This window comes from Babylonia areolata, chromosome 5, assembly GCF_041734735.1.
Source record: "Babylonia areolata isolate BAREFJ2019XMU chromosome 5, ASM4173473v1, whole genome shotgun sequence".
Taxonomy (NCBI): domain Eukaryota; kingdom Metazoa; phylum Mollusca; class Gastropoda; order Neogastropoda; family Buccinidae; genus Babylonia; species Babylonia areolata.
Window position 1 is genome coordinate 42545638 of NC_134880.1, and position 16106 is coordinate 42561743.

General features: G+C 40.8%; 1 protein-coding gene across 1 annotated transcript in view; it reads left to right on the forward strand.

Annotated features, from left to right (window-relative positions):
- LOC143282075 (dynein intermediate chain 2, ciliary-like) overlaps positions 1-16106 on the forward strand; it is a 32127-nt gene that overhangs the window by 11030 nt on the left and 4991 nt on the right. The window contains exons 8-17 of the mRNA XM_076587536.1: positions 1325-1426; positions 2180-2263; positions 3635-3719; positions 4000-4161; positions 7179-7426; positions 8427-8516; positions 9660-9747; positions 11325-11470; positions 13187-13299; positions 14130-14229. Coding sequence (XP_076443651.1) covers positions 1325-1426; positions 2180-2263; positions 3635-3719; positions 4000-4161; positions 7179-7426; positions 8427-8516; positions 9660-9747; positions 11325-11470; positions 13187-13299; positions 14130-14229 — 1218 coding nt within the window. The remainder of the gene's footprint in view (positions 1-1324; positions 1427-2179; positions 2264-3634; positions 3720-3999; positions 4162-7178; positions 7427-8426; positions 8517-9659; positions 9748-11324; positions 11471-13186; positions 13300-14129; positions 14230-16106) is intronic.

Consider the following 16106-nt stretch of genomic DNA (forward strand, 5'->3'; position numbering starts at 1 on the left):
AAGCAAATGACATTGCTGAAGATAAACAGAAGAGTGAATTCTTGTCAGTTATTGGTGCCAAATATTATTCACTGCTTCATTCACTATACTCACCTGACACACCAACAACAAAGAATTATGACGACCTCATTGCTGTCCTCAAGGCACATGTGTCACCCAAACCACTTATCATAGGTGAAAGGTTCAAATTTCACAACAGAAAGCAGAATGAGCTGGAAACTGTGAACAACTTTGCAGCAGAACTAGGATGATTAGCATTCACATGTGACTTTGGAGAGTTTTTGCAAGATGCACTGAGAGATAGATTTGTATGTGGCCTTTTTGATGCCACAACTCAGAAGAAGCTGTTATCTGAAAAGGATCTCACCTTTTCAAAGGCAGTGGAAATCGCCCATGCTATGGAAGCCAATCTGCAGCTCTTCACCAAGAGTGCTCTGCTGAACTACCACCATTTGCACATGTTGTGAACACAGCCCATATCTTTTTTTATCATCATTACCAATCTTTTCTGTCAATTTTTTTTTCTAATTGACCATATAGTGGCTGTCCAGTGTAGGTCTGTCTGCTCCATGCAATAAATGAGACAATAATTTGTTACAGGCACAATACAATCAACGAAGCCTGGAAAAATCTTGCTGAATCATATCTGACAGCTCGATATATCAACTGATAATCTCCATTTCTGCATGCAAAAACATGTGTTTCACATCCACTCGCTTGTTTGCCTGTAAGAGCATCACATGAGGCAGGTCTAATTGTGCTTCTGTCGTTGGAGAGAGAGCACACTTTTGAAGTGTTTGTTCATGTCTGACAGTTGGATATGTCCTGTTTAAACACACCCTGCAAACACTCCTCGATCACAAAACTATCAACAGTGCTTACGCGCACACAAAACATTTGTTATTTGGGAACAGTTATTTTTTTGCTAGTTTTGCCTGTTGTAGTTCTTGTCCATCTCCAAATGTTAGCAAGAGTGTTTGTTGATTTTTGCTGTAAAACATTGTAGTTCTTATCTTCCAGATGTTAGCAAGCATGTTTTTTTTATTTTTGCTGTAAAACATTGTAGTTCGTATCTTCCAGATGTTAGCAAGCATTTTGGTGTCATATACTGTACCATGTCAAACTGATGCAAACTAGGCCTATTGGTTTACTCTGCTTGGCCAAATTTCATGTGGCTGTTGATTTCTGCTGTAAAATATTGTAGTCCCGATATTCCAGATGTTTGTTAGAAAGCTCGTTTGTGGATTTTTGCTGTAAGACATTGTCATTCTTATCTTCCAGATGTTAGTACGTGTGTTTGCTGATTTCGCTGTGTGTCTGATAGGATCGGACCACTGCCACTGAACCCCCGCCCAGGTTAACTTTCAGCTCCAACGCCACACAGTGGGAGATATTCGATGCCTACCAAGATGACTTTTCAAAACAGGTGTGACTAGCTTCTTGTTCTTCTCCTTTTTTTTTCTTTTTTTTTCTTCTTTTTTTTTTTTGCAATGTTCTACAGCTTCCATGTATGTACAGGTACACGTTGTGTGTTCATGGGGCTGAGTGTTTCATACGGTGCTGTTTCAGCAGTCATGTACTTTGTCTGCAGTGCTTTTTTATGATAATTGTAATACTGATAATGATAATAATAATGAAGATGATGATTTTGATAATGATGATAACAGTAATGACGATGATAATAATAATGTATAGTGCTTATATGGTGTGAACTCCCCAGATAATGGGTTGTAAGTGCTTTACATGAAAAAAAATACTTATAGGATGGTACATAATAGCATACATCAGCACATGAACACATACATGAGAGGATAATAAAAAGAATTCTATAAACGCCAAAAGAATTCTACAAAATGCGAATGTGAACAAATCACACACCACCCTCCCCCCGCCCCATCCAAAAAAATACCAAATGCTGACTTAGATTCTTTCATGTGCATATTTTTAGGGCTTGTAAATCAATGATTACCAATGATTTGAATAATTATGACAAAGCCCGAGCACCAGACTTACATTTTCTTCAATAAAAAACAAAAACAAAAAGACAATCTGATGTATTGGATGTCATTCTGAACCAGAAAAAAAAGAGTGTTTTCTGTCATTTATTCGCATGATTCTTTTCTGTTGTTTTTATGAATAATAATAATAATAATAATAAAAGAAACGGTTTGTTTCACAGGAGAAGAGCAAAGAAAAGAAGGTGGTCCCAGGCCGGAAAGAAGAGGAGAAATCACGCAAGAAACTCACAATTTCTGAGCAGTCTGTGAGTGTTCCACACAGTTTGCTGTGTGTGTGTGTGTGTGTGTGTGTGTGTGTGTGTGTGTGTGTGTGTGTGTGTGCATGCATGGTGGTGTGTGGCACTGCAGTAGTGTCAACGCAGTGTATTCAGTTGCTCAGTTGTTGGTTTTTTTGGGTTTTTTTAATAAATGGTCTATTTTGATTTTTCACCTTCATGTGTATGGTGGACTCGACTGTGGCTGAGAGTCTGTGTTGTGTGAGCATTGAGCTTTTGGATGAACACTGATTTCCAGTCGGTTTAATACAGATGTATTGTAATCAGGTGTGTGTGTGTGTAGTAGTAGTACTTTTTTCTTAGCATGTTTTGTTTAGGGATCTGCATACACACATGTGCAAAATGGATTTGCTGTTGTTTGTCTGAGATGTACATCTTCAGTCAGTCTTTTTATCAGTTCTTAATTAAAAACGAAAACCCAGAAAGCTTGGACTGAGCATTTCTGTTTGCTGAAAACACACTGGGGCATATTCAAACATGAATGTTTGTATTGTTTGAGCTGATGTTTGAGTAAAGTGTGATCAAATATCTCAAAGTTCTGGAGGAAGGTGGCGGAATGGTAAAGATACTTATTTGCTAGCACGGTGTCCTTGAGGACCTGGGTTTGATTCCTGCTATATCTCCAAAGTTATACTGGAATTTCAAACTGAGTGCCTGGTCACTTGGATGAGACAATAAAGTGAAGTCCTGTGTGCAGCACACACTTAGTGCACAGAAAAACAACCCATGGCAACAAAGCTATTGTCCTGTGACATGACAGGCGCAATAGCCGAATGGATACAGCGTTGGACTTTCAATTTGAGGGTCCGGGATTCAAACCTCGGTAACAGCGCCTGGTGGGTGTAAAGGGTGGAGATTTTTCCAATCTCCCAGGTCAACATATGTGCAGACCTGCTAGTGCCTGAATCCCCTTCATGTGCATACGCAAGCAGAAGATCAAATACTCATGTTGAAGATCCTGTAATCTGTGTCAGCATTCGGTGGGTTATGGAAACAAGAACATACCCAGCATGCACGCCTCCGAAAACGAACTATGCCTGCCTACATGGCGGGGGTAAAAATGGTCATACACGTAAAAGCCCACTCATGTACATACGAGTGAATGTGGGAGTTGCAGCCCACAAACAAAGAAGTCCTGTGACAAAATTCTGTAGAAGAAATCCACTCTGATAGGTACAGAAATATATATGCATGCATTCAAGGCCTGACAAGCTTGTTGGGTTAAGCTGTTGTCAGGCTTCTGCCAAGCAGGTGTGGTGCAAGATCTGGGTTTGTCTGAAGGCAGTGGTATCCTCCTTGAGAAACTGAAACTGAAAACTGACACAAAGTTCCTGTCTGCAGGGGGATGATGTTTCAAGGGTAACTGGTGCTGCCAAAATCGTGGAACGCATGGTCAATCAGAACTCATATGATGAGATTGCACAAGGTAAGTCTATTCCTTTTTTTTTACACACACATGGGAAAGCAAATAGAGTCCATACTATCAACACACACACACACACACACACACACACACACACACACACACACACACACACATAATGGGCCTAGACTGGTCAGAATGACTTACTGAAGCCTATACTCTTGCCAGACTGGTTTAATTCATTGATCCAAACATAACACAATGCAAATGATACCTCTTTTATTCGAATGATGCAGTTTAGAGATTCCCCAAATGTTGCAATATCAGCCTCAATTTCTTTCAGATTTCAAGTACTGGGAGGACACTTCTGATGACTATCGTGAATCTGAGGGGACGCTGTTGCCTCTGTGGAAGTTCGCCTTTGAAAAAGCCAAGAAGCTGGCAGTCACCTCTCTGTGCTGGAACCCCAAGTACCATGATCTGTTTGCAGCTTCCTACGGTTCTTGTGAGTGCAGTATACATAAACACATGTTGTTCAGATCATGCTTTTCACTTTTGATTAACCCTTTGAGCCCTGACCACCGCTTTACCGGTGGTGGGGAGGGGTGGCATAATGCCTGGCCACTGGTTGAGTGGTGCGTAAACACTTGTGTTGTGTTTTGCTATTGGTTGACTTATATTGAAGAGCCAATCAGAAAAACCGTAATATTCCGACACCAGCGAACACAGTACCAACATTGCCGCGCCCCCTAACTGTGTTTTGTGCATGTGCTTTGGATAAAAAAGATCGATTTCTACCATGAAGTGTGCAGAGTCTCAACCTGACACGCCTCCTTTGATCAACTGATTCTGCATGCTCAGATTCATTTTCAACATCACTATCTGTAGCAAAATCATTCGATTCGAATTCCACCTCACTATCAGAGTAATCATTGTCATACTCTACTTCCAATAAATCATCAATCATATCAATTACTTGCTGTGTTGTGTACAGTTGTTTTCTCGCACGTTTTGTCCCTGATTTCTGCCCTGACGTGCCAGGTTGAGACTCTGCACGCTTCAAGTGTTTGCGCACCGCTCAACCGGTGGCTGGGCATTATGCACGGTCATTTTTCTCTGCCACCGGTAAAGCGGTGGTCAGCACTCAAAGGGTTTAATACCAATTATTTGCAAATTTTGGCTCAGGAGCTCAGGGTTCAAAGGGTAAATGGATTTCTTGGGTTTTTTTTTAACTTATGTTTATTGAATCTTTCAAATCCAGTCTGAAGACCCACCTTTTCCCCCTCCTGAATCATTTTCAACAGCTCATCCCTTTCCAGTATGAGCTAAAGGACTATTAGTGAGTGAGTTTGAGAGTTCCAGAATTTGTTGGGTGTATTTTTGATTGTGTTCTAATTATGATTGTGTACTATGACTTGTGTACATGTGTGCGCATGTGCGAGTGTGCTTGTGTGTTGTGGGTGTGTCTGTTGGGGTGATGAATAATCTTTGATCATGTTTGGTATTTTGTGTTCAATTTTTTTCCTTTTTGATATTTACATGTGTGTTCTATTTGTAAACACCTTGGGCTTATTTTCAAGATAAGGCGTAAATGCTCATAATGATAATAATGATAATAATGATGATAATATTGACCATTACATAACTACCCAACCCCCCCTTTTTTTTCTTGGGTATGTACACTTATAGAATTTCCCACAATATCAAATAATCAAGCAACACACAGGTACCATCACCCTTGGTGAAACAAAGGCACACAATTTCCAGGTGTTACAGCGTAGTGCTTTCCACCAGGCTCCATACATACTGGTCACGAAAGTTTCCTCAAAGTAAAAGCTCAAAGGCTATTCATATTCCTGTTGAAGCAACACATGAAAACAGATAACATTTGAGATTCTTTTATTAAGAATCAAACCATCGTTGACTGTCAGGGTCAACTCAACTGAAATAATACAACAATAACTTCCGGTTCAAAAGTAACATGAAAACTGATTATACCAAAACTGTAACCAAAACACATGCGACGTTATACCATAATAATTGTAATGCTACACTGTCACTGTTTGAGGTGTGTTCATAGCAATAGCAGCTCCAGTGAAACACAAGTATAATTTTGTTCAAGACTGGACAGTGCCCTTAGGTGCAGAACACGCCACATAGAACAGGCAGATGAGAAACAAGAGAGGCAAGGCCTTCAAGACTCACTTGTGATACACTTTTAAAAAAAAAAAAATCCAAGCTTTTTATGTATTGAGTATAATTTCAAAATGTAATGTTTAAGATGAGAAAGATCAGTTTAAAGCAAATTAAGTCCCCTAGCATTAATTACGGAGTAATTTCCCTTTTTTTACTATCTGCACCAAAACGTTTGCAAAAATAAATAAAACTTCCATGCTTAGCAAAAGAAGTTCCTGTTTGAACAAAAAAAATGATAATAATGACTGCTCTTGTTGTTGGGTCAGAATATCAGATCAAAGTGCCAAGTTTAGAGAATACAAAAAATATAAATGTAACAGTAAATGCAGTTTGCATATAATTAGGCTTCATTTTTTCATTTTTTTGTGCCCATCCCAGAGGTGCAATATTGTTTTAAACAAGATGACTGGAAAGAACTGAATTTTTCCTATTTTTATGCCAAATTTGGTGTCAACTGACAAAGTATTTGCAGAGAAAATGTCAATGTTAAAGTTTACCACAGACACACAGACACACACAGAGACAGACAACCGAACACCGGGTTAAAACATAGACTCACTTTGTTTACACAAGTGAGTCAATAAAATTGTATGTCATTTGAAATAACTTGATTTTCTTTGCCAGGGGGTGGGAGTGGGATTTGGGCTGTGCTGGGTTGTATGGAGTTGACCAGAAACTTTGTTCAGTTGAACAGATGGACTGTTTGCCGTTACTGTCATGGTACTTTAAAGAAAAGAAAATCTGCATCATACCAAAATGACAACAGAAATTTCCTATCATAGCAGCTGACTTGGCAGTATAGCAACAAAAACGATCACTGCCGCCATATTCATAAATAACTCTCTCCAGTTAAGTTGCTCATCATTTATTCTAAAACATGAATGATAATTCTTTTTCAACAGTATCATAAAAATCCCTCAGACATTTCAGTTTCAGTTTCTCAAGGAGGCATCAGTACGTTCGGACAAATCCATATACGCTACACCACATCTGCTAGGCAGATGCCTGACAGCAGCATAACCCAACGCGCTTGTCAGGCCTCGAGTGCATGCTTATATATTTGTGTACCTATCAGAGTTGATTTCTTTTTACATAATCTTGCCAGAGGACAACACTCTTGTTGTCATGGGTTCTTTTTCAGTGTGCCAAGTGCATGCTGCACACAGGACCTCAGTCTATCATCTCATCTGAAAGACTAGATGCTCAGTTCAGTCAAACTTGGGTAAGAGAGGGTGAGAATGGGATTTGAACCCCCACCCTCGTGGACTGTCTGCATTGGCAGCTGAGCGTCTTGACTCTTGACCATTCCGCCACCTTTCTCCTCAGACGACTTCATGAAGCAAGGCAACGGACTGATCGTGTTCTACACCCTTAAGAACCCTTCCTTCCCGGAGTGCGCCTACGAAACGGACAGCGGGGTCATGTGCCTGGACATCCACCCAGAGCACACCTACCAGGTGGCAGCAGGGTTTTACGATGGCAGCGTTGCCGTCTTCAACATAGTGGAGAAGAAGGACGGACCTGTGCACAGATGTACCGCCCAAAACGGCAAGCACACAGACCCCGTCTGGAAGGTTAGATTGATTTTTTTTTTTTCAATAGAAGAAGGGGAAGAAGGAAAGGAGGGGAAGGAGGTGTACAGATCGAAAAGGCAAGCACACTGACCCCGTCTGGAAGGTTGGATTTTTTTTTTTTTTTTTTTTTTTTTTTTAAGAAGTAGGGGAAGGAGGGAGAAGGTGAAGGAGGTGTACCACCCAGAATGGCAAGCATACTGACCCATCTGGAAGGTTAGATTTTTTATTAAAAAAAATTTTTTTGATAGAAGTAGTGGAAGGAGGGACGAGGGAAAGGGAGTTGAAGGAGGTGTACCACTCAGAACGGCAAGCACTCTGACCATGTCTGGAAGGTTAGATTTTTAAATTTTTTTTTTAGAAGTAGGGGATGGAAGGAGGAGAGAAAGAAGGGGAAGGAGGAGTACTACCCAAAACAGCAAGCACACCATCTGGAAGGTTAGATTTTTTTTTTTTTTTTTTTTTTTTTTTTTTTTTTTTTTGAGAAGAAGGTGAATGAGGAGATTGAAGTGTGTGTGTGTGTGTGTGTGTGTGTGTGTGTGTGTGTGTGTGTGTGTGTGTACATGTAGGTGTGGGTGTGAGTGTGGGTAGGGGGTTCTTGGTGTTTGTATGTGTGTTTTGTGTGTGTGGAAGTGTATGTGTAGGTGTAGGTGTTGAAGTGTATGTATGTGTATTTTGTATGTGTGTGTTTGTGTAGGTGTGTCAGTGTATGTTTGTGTGTAGGTGTGTGTTGCAATGAAAAATGCATATCTATATATTGGATAATACATGAGCATCTGAATGAGGAGTGAATGTAATTGTAAGGGATTTTAAGTAATGCGACTCAGTTAAAAACAGCCTGTGTTCAAAATTAAGAGTGAATATGTTGCAGTGGGTGATATTTTTTTTTCTTTTGAAAAAAAATATGATATTTGTTAATAATTTCTTGAAATTAAATGGACCTTCACGTTGATGGAATATGAAATAAAATTAATAAAACTCGAGTGCTTTGGTGTCTGTATAGGTTCGCTGGCAGAAGGACGATACTGACAACAACTTGAATTTCTTCTCCATTTCTTCTGATGGCAGGATTGTCCACTGGACCATTGTGAAGGTCAGTAAATATATGTATGTGTAAGTGTGTGTGTGTGTGTGTGTGTTGCTAAAAGTTGGAAACAAGTATCACTCCTGTTTCCTTTTAGCAGTCTTTCCGCAACATAAAGATTATAGTAATGGTGCCTATATCATAGGTTTGTCTTTTTGAGATTATTCAATACATATTTTTCAGTCTCTTTTTTTCTTCTTCTTCTTTTTTTTAACTGTGCATCTCTTGTTATTATGCAGATTCAAAATTGAAGTCTATTTTGTCAATGCCAAATGTACATGAAGCTTTAACCCCTTTAGTGCCAGGCATTATTTTGACTTGTGCTTCCTATTTGCTAGGCAGTTTTAGTTTTGGGTTGCAGAGGGTAATAATTAACCCCCAAAAAATTCTAGCACACAAACTACTGCAAGAAAATATACATAACCCCTACTTTTCTGACATGAAAATGAACAGATGTTCAAATTGTGAGGGTAAGAAGTTCATTTAACCCAATGATTGTACATGTACACATCCTTCAGTTGTATCTCCTGTCTGTACCATGGTCACTCACTTTCAGGGGGGTATTGACAATGACGTCCAGGAATGATCATAAAGAGCGTGATTGGCTGTTGTTCCTCACAGATAATTTAAGTACACATATCAAGCTTTCTGACTAGTGGCTATCGGGACACATCAACTTTAAAACAGAACTGTGAAAAATCATGAAGTAACGCTGACATATAGGGACACCATGGGGGCAAATAGCGAAGCATTTTTGCAGATGTGTACATTCATCATGGGGCACTGAAGAGGTTAGATTGTTTAAATTTTATTTCTTCGAGCAGTTTTCTTGTGATGCTACTGTAACATCTGTCATTACCTGTCAGTAGAAAATTTTCAGGTTATCAAATGTAATTTTTCAGATGTAATTTTGTGTTGGCCTTTGGGAGCCACCCCAACACTCACTGTCCTAAAACCCTCTTGGCGGAGAGAGTTGGGATGTAATTTTGGCAAGACACTCTCCACTATAATCAAATTCTAGCCCTGATAATTGGGACAGCAGTTGCCTCCTGTGCTGTTCTGATGGTAATAGTCGGACATGTCTGACTAGCATACATATAGTTATACAGATCTATATAGCACAGGTTCCATGCATGATTACTGGTGTTTCAGAATGACATGAATCACCAGGATGTGATACAGCTGACACTGTCTGAATGGCCTTCCGAGGGGCCTGACGGGATCAAGGTCACCACCACAGGTTAAAAAAAAAATCTTTTGGCTTTTCTTCTTCTGTTTTTACATTAGTCTTCATCAGCCTGAGGGAAAGTGCATGGTTTGACTGAGAGAAAATGCTTGGTTAGCTGAGAGAAAACGCTTTGTTTGACTGAGAGCAAACACTTGGTTTGACTGAGAGCTGTTTGACTGAAAGGAAACGCTTGGTTTGACTGAGAGCAATTTGACTGAAAGCAAACACTTGGTTTGACTGAGAGCAAGCACTTTGTTTGACGGAGAGCAAACACTTGGTTTGACTGAAAGCAAACACTTGGTTTGACTGAGAGCTGTTTGACTGAAAGCAAACACTTGGTTTGACTGAGAGCAAGCACTTGGTTTGACTGAGAGCTGTTTGACTGAAAGCAAACACTTGGTTTGACTGAGAGCAAACACTTGGTTTGACTGAGAGCTGTTTGACTGAAAGCAAACACTTGGTTTGACTGAGAGCAAGCACTTGGTTTGACTGAGAGCTGTTTGACTGAAAGCAAACACTTGGTTTGACTGAGAGCAAACACTTGGTTTGACTGAGAGCAAACAGACTGAGAGCAAACACTTGGTTTGACTGAGAGCAAACACTTGGTTTGACTGAGAGCTGTTTGACTGAAAGCAAACACTTGGTTTGACTGAAAGCAAACACTTGGTTTGACTGAGAGCAAACACATAGTTTGACTGAGAGCAAACACATGGTTTGATTGAGAACAAACAGACTGAGAGCAAACACTTGGTTTGACTGAGAGCTGTTTGACTGAAAGCAAACACTTGGTTTGACTGAGAGCAAGCACTTGGTTTGACTGAGAGTAAATGCTTGGTTTGACTGAGAGCAAACACCTGATTTGACTGAGAGGAAGCACTTGGTTTGACTGAGAGCAAACACATAGTTTGACTGAGAGCAAACACTTGGTTTGATTGAGAGCAAACACATAGTTTGACTGAGAGCAAGCACTTGGTTTGACTGAGAGCAACCACTTGGTTTGACTGAGAGCAAACACTTGGTTTGACTGAGAGGAAGCACTTGGTTTGACTGAGAGTAAATGCTTAGTTTGACCAAGAGAAAAGCTTCATTTGACTGAAGACAGAGGCTTGGTTTGACTGAGATTAAAGCCTGGTTCGACTGAGAGTAAACACTTGGTTTGACTGAAACTAAGCACATGGCTGACTGAGAGCAAATGCTTGGTTTGATTGAGAGTAAGCACTTGGTTCGACTGAGAGCAAATGCTTAGCTTGACTGAAAATAAATGTTTGGTTTTACTAAGAGTAAACTCTTGCATACAGAAATGCACAGACCTCCATGCACACACACACACACACACACACACACACACACACACACACACACAGAGTTGTTTATATAATTCTCCTCAATTAGGCACACACACACACACACACACACACACACACACACACACACACACACACACATATTTCGGTGCTTGCATAATTCTCCTCAGTCACGCACACACACATGCACGCACACACACATAGAGATAAACTAAGTATCTGATGATCTCTTTGCGCCCTCCCCCCCCCCCCCCCAATCCTCCTACTCCCCCGGCCCCCACACAGGCTGTGGCACAGCATTTGACTTCCACAAGCAGAAGGACTACCTGTTCCTTGTGGGGACGGAGGAAGGCACAGTGCACTTGTGCTCCAAGGCCTACACCTCCCACTTCATCGACAACATTGATGCCCACAACATGGCCGTCTACAAGGTTGGGAGGAGGGGGGGGCGGGCTGGGGGGAGGGGGGAGGGGTTGTAATAATGATAATGTTCTTGTTGTTTTTGTTGTCACATGGTTCGTTTATTACATGCAGAGAGAACACTGGATTGTTTGTACGTTGTGTTCTGTTCAGCTATTGGCTACAGTACAGAGAGGTCTATGCACCAAGAGAGCCTTCTTCTTCTTCTTCTTCTTCATTCGTGGGCTGTAACTCCCACAATCACTTGTATGTACATGAGTGGGCATTTATGTGCATGACCGTTTTTTACCCTGTCATGTAGGCAGCCATACTTCATTTTGGGGTGTGTGCATGCTGGGTATGTTCTTGTTTCCATAACCCACCAAATGCTGACATGGATTACAGGATCTTTAACGTGCGTATCTGATCTTCTGCTTGCATTTCCACATGAAGGGGGTTCAGGCACAAGCAGGTCTGCACATAATGTTGACCTGGGAGATGGGAAAAAATCTCCACCCTTTACCCACCAGGCGCCATTACCGAGATTCGAACCCGGGACCCTCAGATTAAAAGTCCAACACTTGAGCCACTTGGCGATAGCGCCCGTCACAAAGAGAGTCAAGGGGTGGAAGTGCAGTGAGCAGTCACTGTGACGCAAGGGAAAGGACCACACAGAGAGAGTGGGAAGCAAGGGGAGTGATGCTGTCAGAGCTGGAAGGGATGGTTGCTGACATTCCTTGACTGTTGGTGCCAGAGTTATCTTTTAGGGTGGCTGCAGTCGCCTGGCTGGTCTGAACTCCACAGTTAACTAACTACAAGACAAAAAATAGATTACTACAGGGAGGGTGGGACAGATTTTACTGTTGCCAAGTCAATAGTCAGACTGAAGGCTTGTGACTCGAGTTGTTTCGTCTGTTGTTCCTTCTCAGTGTGACCATCCTGCAACTGGTTCACTTGACGTTGAAAGATGCTGAGAAAGTTACATGTATTTTGAGATGTAGGACGTCTGTATTGAAACTCTAATGTATTATGTATGTTCCATGCAAAGGCATACTCTAAACAGAACTGTCAGACACACACACACACACACACACACACACACACACACACAAGTACACACACATGCATGCATGTACACATCATTCAATTTTGTTTTTTTCCCTCTGTTCTCAGTCTTCATAGCTGTCTTCCAGTGGAACCTTTTTGCCTTCGCTCTTTGGTTTGACACAGAACTGCTAGCCAGCAGAAATGACAGTGGTTGTCTTTGTAGGGTTTAAGTTTGTTTTTGGTTGGTTTGTAGGTTTTTTTTTCATTTGCGAAACTAAGATAATTTTTCTGTTAATCATTGTCACTTAACCCTTTCAGTGCTGCACCTCGATGAAATACTGAAATAATCAGAATGGCATGAGTCCAGTTGCTACTTTGTGTGTACTTTTAAACTATGTAAATGATTTTTTTTTTTTTTTTTTTTTTTTTTTTTTTTTTGCTGAAGCAGAGTATGTAATGCAATCCTAAGAGAAGAATTCCAAATAGAGGACAGTGACAAGCTTACTTGACAGCAGTAGTCAGTGGGTTAGATTTGTTTCTCCACTATTCAAAGATTGCACCCAAAGCCCCCTTGAGTTCAACCCACTTGAGCCTGACAAAACTGTCAACATGCAACAAAATCAGAACAGATGCTGTAAGAGATGTTCCCATCAGCATGCCAAGCAGACTCCTCACTTCTTGGATATTCCTTGGTGCCACAGGTGGCCTGGAATCACTACCACACCAAAATCTTCTGCACATGCAGCGCCGACTGGAACGTGAAGATCTGGGAAAATATTGCAAAGCCAATTGACAATGCTGACTCTTCTTCCAGGTAAGTCGACATCTCACTGCAGTCCTGTTTCATCAGTAGACTTTGAGTTGTTGCATTGAATTCATTGTTTGCATCCAGGAGGAACCTAAATGATATTTTCTCTTGTCTCTTCCCTGCCTGAATCTTTTCAAACAGACAATGCATTTATTCCTTTCTTGCAACATGTCACGTAGCCATCTCTTTTTTTTTTTTCTGTTCACTGGTCTTGCACAGAGGTTTATCTTTGAACAGTATGTATGTCTGACATTTAAAGAACAGCTTGCTTGTTATGATTGGCACAGGATCGCAGGGCTGTTTATCCATACAGTTCAAGCATACACTGCACATATGTTGTGCTGTTAGAAAGTGGAGGAATTTGATGAGCCACCCTGAAACACCTCAATGACAGAGAGACTGAGATAACAGCTCTTGATCAAGAGAGCAGTGAATCTACTTCCTTGTCCTATCGACCATTATAGTAACAGCAGACTGACTTGAACTTGAATGCAAACAGATGAAAACAGGGATAGAATTATTCACAGTGAATTACGAACCCCTTTCATCTGGTGATGTATTAAAAAGCAAAACAAAATGATAGTAATATGACTATTGGTGTTTCAGAAAGCCACTGTTCATCCTTTGACATGAACAACTCAGTAATATGACTATTGGTATTCCAGAAAGCTGGTGTTCTCCATTGACCTGAACAACTCAGTAATATGACTATTGTGTTTCAGAAAGCTGTTGTTTTCCTTTGACCTGAACAGCTCAGTAATATGACTATTGTGTTTCAGAAGGCCGTTGTTCTCCTTTGACCTGCACAACTCAGTTATATGACTATTGTGTTTCAGAAAGCCGCTGTTCTCCTTTGACCTGAACAACTCCGTGGGTGACGTGGCCTGGGCTCCGTACTCCTCCACTGTCTTCGCCGCTGTCACCGCTGACGGAAAGGTAGGGCTGACAGAGAACTAGGGGTAAGGGCTGACAGAAAACTAGGTTAAGGGCTGACAGAGAACTAGAGGTAAGGCTGAAGAGACTAGGGTAAGGGCTGACAGAGAACTAGAGTAAGGCTGACAGAGACTAGGGTAAGGGCTGACAGAGAACTAGAGTAAGGGCTGACAGAGAACTAGGGGTAAGGGCTGACAGAAAACTAGGGTAAGGGCTGACAGAGAACTAGAGGTAAGGGCTGACAGAGAACTAGGGGTAAGGGCTGACAGAGAACTAGGGGTAAGGGCTGACAGAGAACTAGGGGTAAGGGCTGACAGAGAACTAGAGGTAAGGGCTGACAGAGAACTAGAGGTAAGGGCTGACAGAGAACTAGGGGTAAGGGCTGACAGAGAACTAGAGGTAAGGGCTGACAGAGAACTAGAGGTAAGGGCTGACAGAGAACTAGAGGTAAGGGCTGACAGGTGCGGCAGAAAGCAGAGCTGGAGAGAACAAGGTTGAGTTTTATCCTTTAACACACCCCAGTGGTCAGTCCTTTTCCATCTGTGGAACACCACAGAAGTGACTCAGTGGCAGTGCTGGGCCTCCTTTGATGTGTGGTCTCATGTCATCTCCCTGTGTTGTTAGCTCCCTGTCGATTGACTGCTGGAACTGTGGCTGATGAGACTGAGCATGGCCGTGCATGGAGGATTCAGGATGAGCAGCTTGAGAGTATTGCCACTGAGAGGACAGGGGGCGTGTGTGTGTGTGGGGGTTGGGGGGGGGGGGGGGTATCCCTGTCATCTCACTTGTCCAGTTCATCCTTTGCGTCACCACAACACAGACTGCAATGAAATAGCCTTCACTACGACAAGAAAATGTGAAAAGTTATTTCTCAATATGTATTATTTGTTTATTTTTTTAACTTTTATAGTTGCTGTTGTCTTTACAATGTGATCAATCACAAGTTTTCTTTTCCAATAATGCAGAAGTGGTATACTCATGATCATTATTATTATGACATTATAATGTCACCACTCGCTTTCGCCTTACCCTAGATACCATTACTGTAATAGTTGATACATTTGATGCTGTTGCTATGTCACAACTGGTCCAGGCTATTTACTATTAATGTCATCTTAAATCACCATGATTACTACAATCATTAAGGTGTAAGCATTGATTGATTGAATGATTGGACAAATCTTCCTTTTTTTTAACTTTTTTTCTTTTCTTTTTTTTTCTTTTTTTTCTTTTTTTTTTTCTTTTTCGTTTTTTTGTTTGTTTGTTTGATGTTGTTGTTACAGATTTGTTTTGCCTTGCTATAGCCTGTTTTGTTTTATTTTGTCTTATCTATCTCTCTGTAGTGGAAGATGCTACTGTTCATTGTGTATTGTTTGGTTCATACTATTCTCTGTATTGTATACATGTTTTTGGAAAATTAAAAAAAAAGTTAAAAAAAAAAAAAAAAAAAAGAAAATGTGAAAAGAATAAGCTCCCATATGAGACACAGAACGAGAAATGAAGAAATAAGCTTTGCGCCTCGCTCCTGCGCAGATTGAAATAAGTATGCTCACAAGAATAACGTAAATCAGTTTCAACAAGAGGAACTTTGTTTTATGTCCCATCACACATACTGGTGACTTTAGACATTTTTTTTTTAATATTCATTCATTTTGACATTTGAATATTATTTTTTTGAAAGAAGGGGGTTGTCAATGGGTGACTTGGGGGAAACAGAGTAGATGGAGGGTGGAATTTCAGTTTCATTGCAACACAAAGTGAGCAATGAATAAATGTCAGCATGATATGCAGAGTGAAACACTAAAAAAAAAAACAAGAGAGGCAAGGCCTTCAAGACTCACTTGTGATACACTTTAAAAAAAAATCCAAGCTTTTTATAT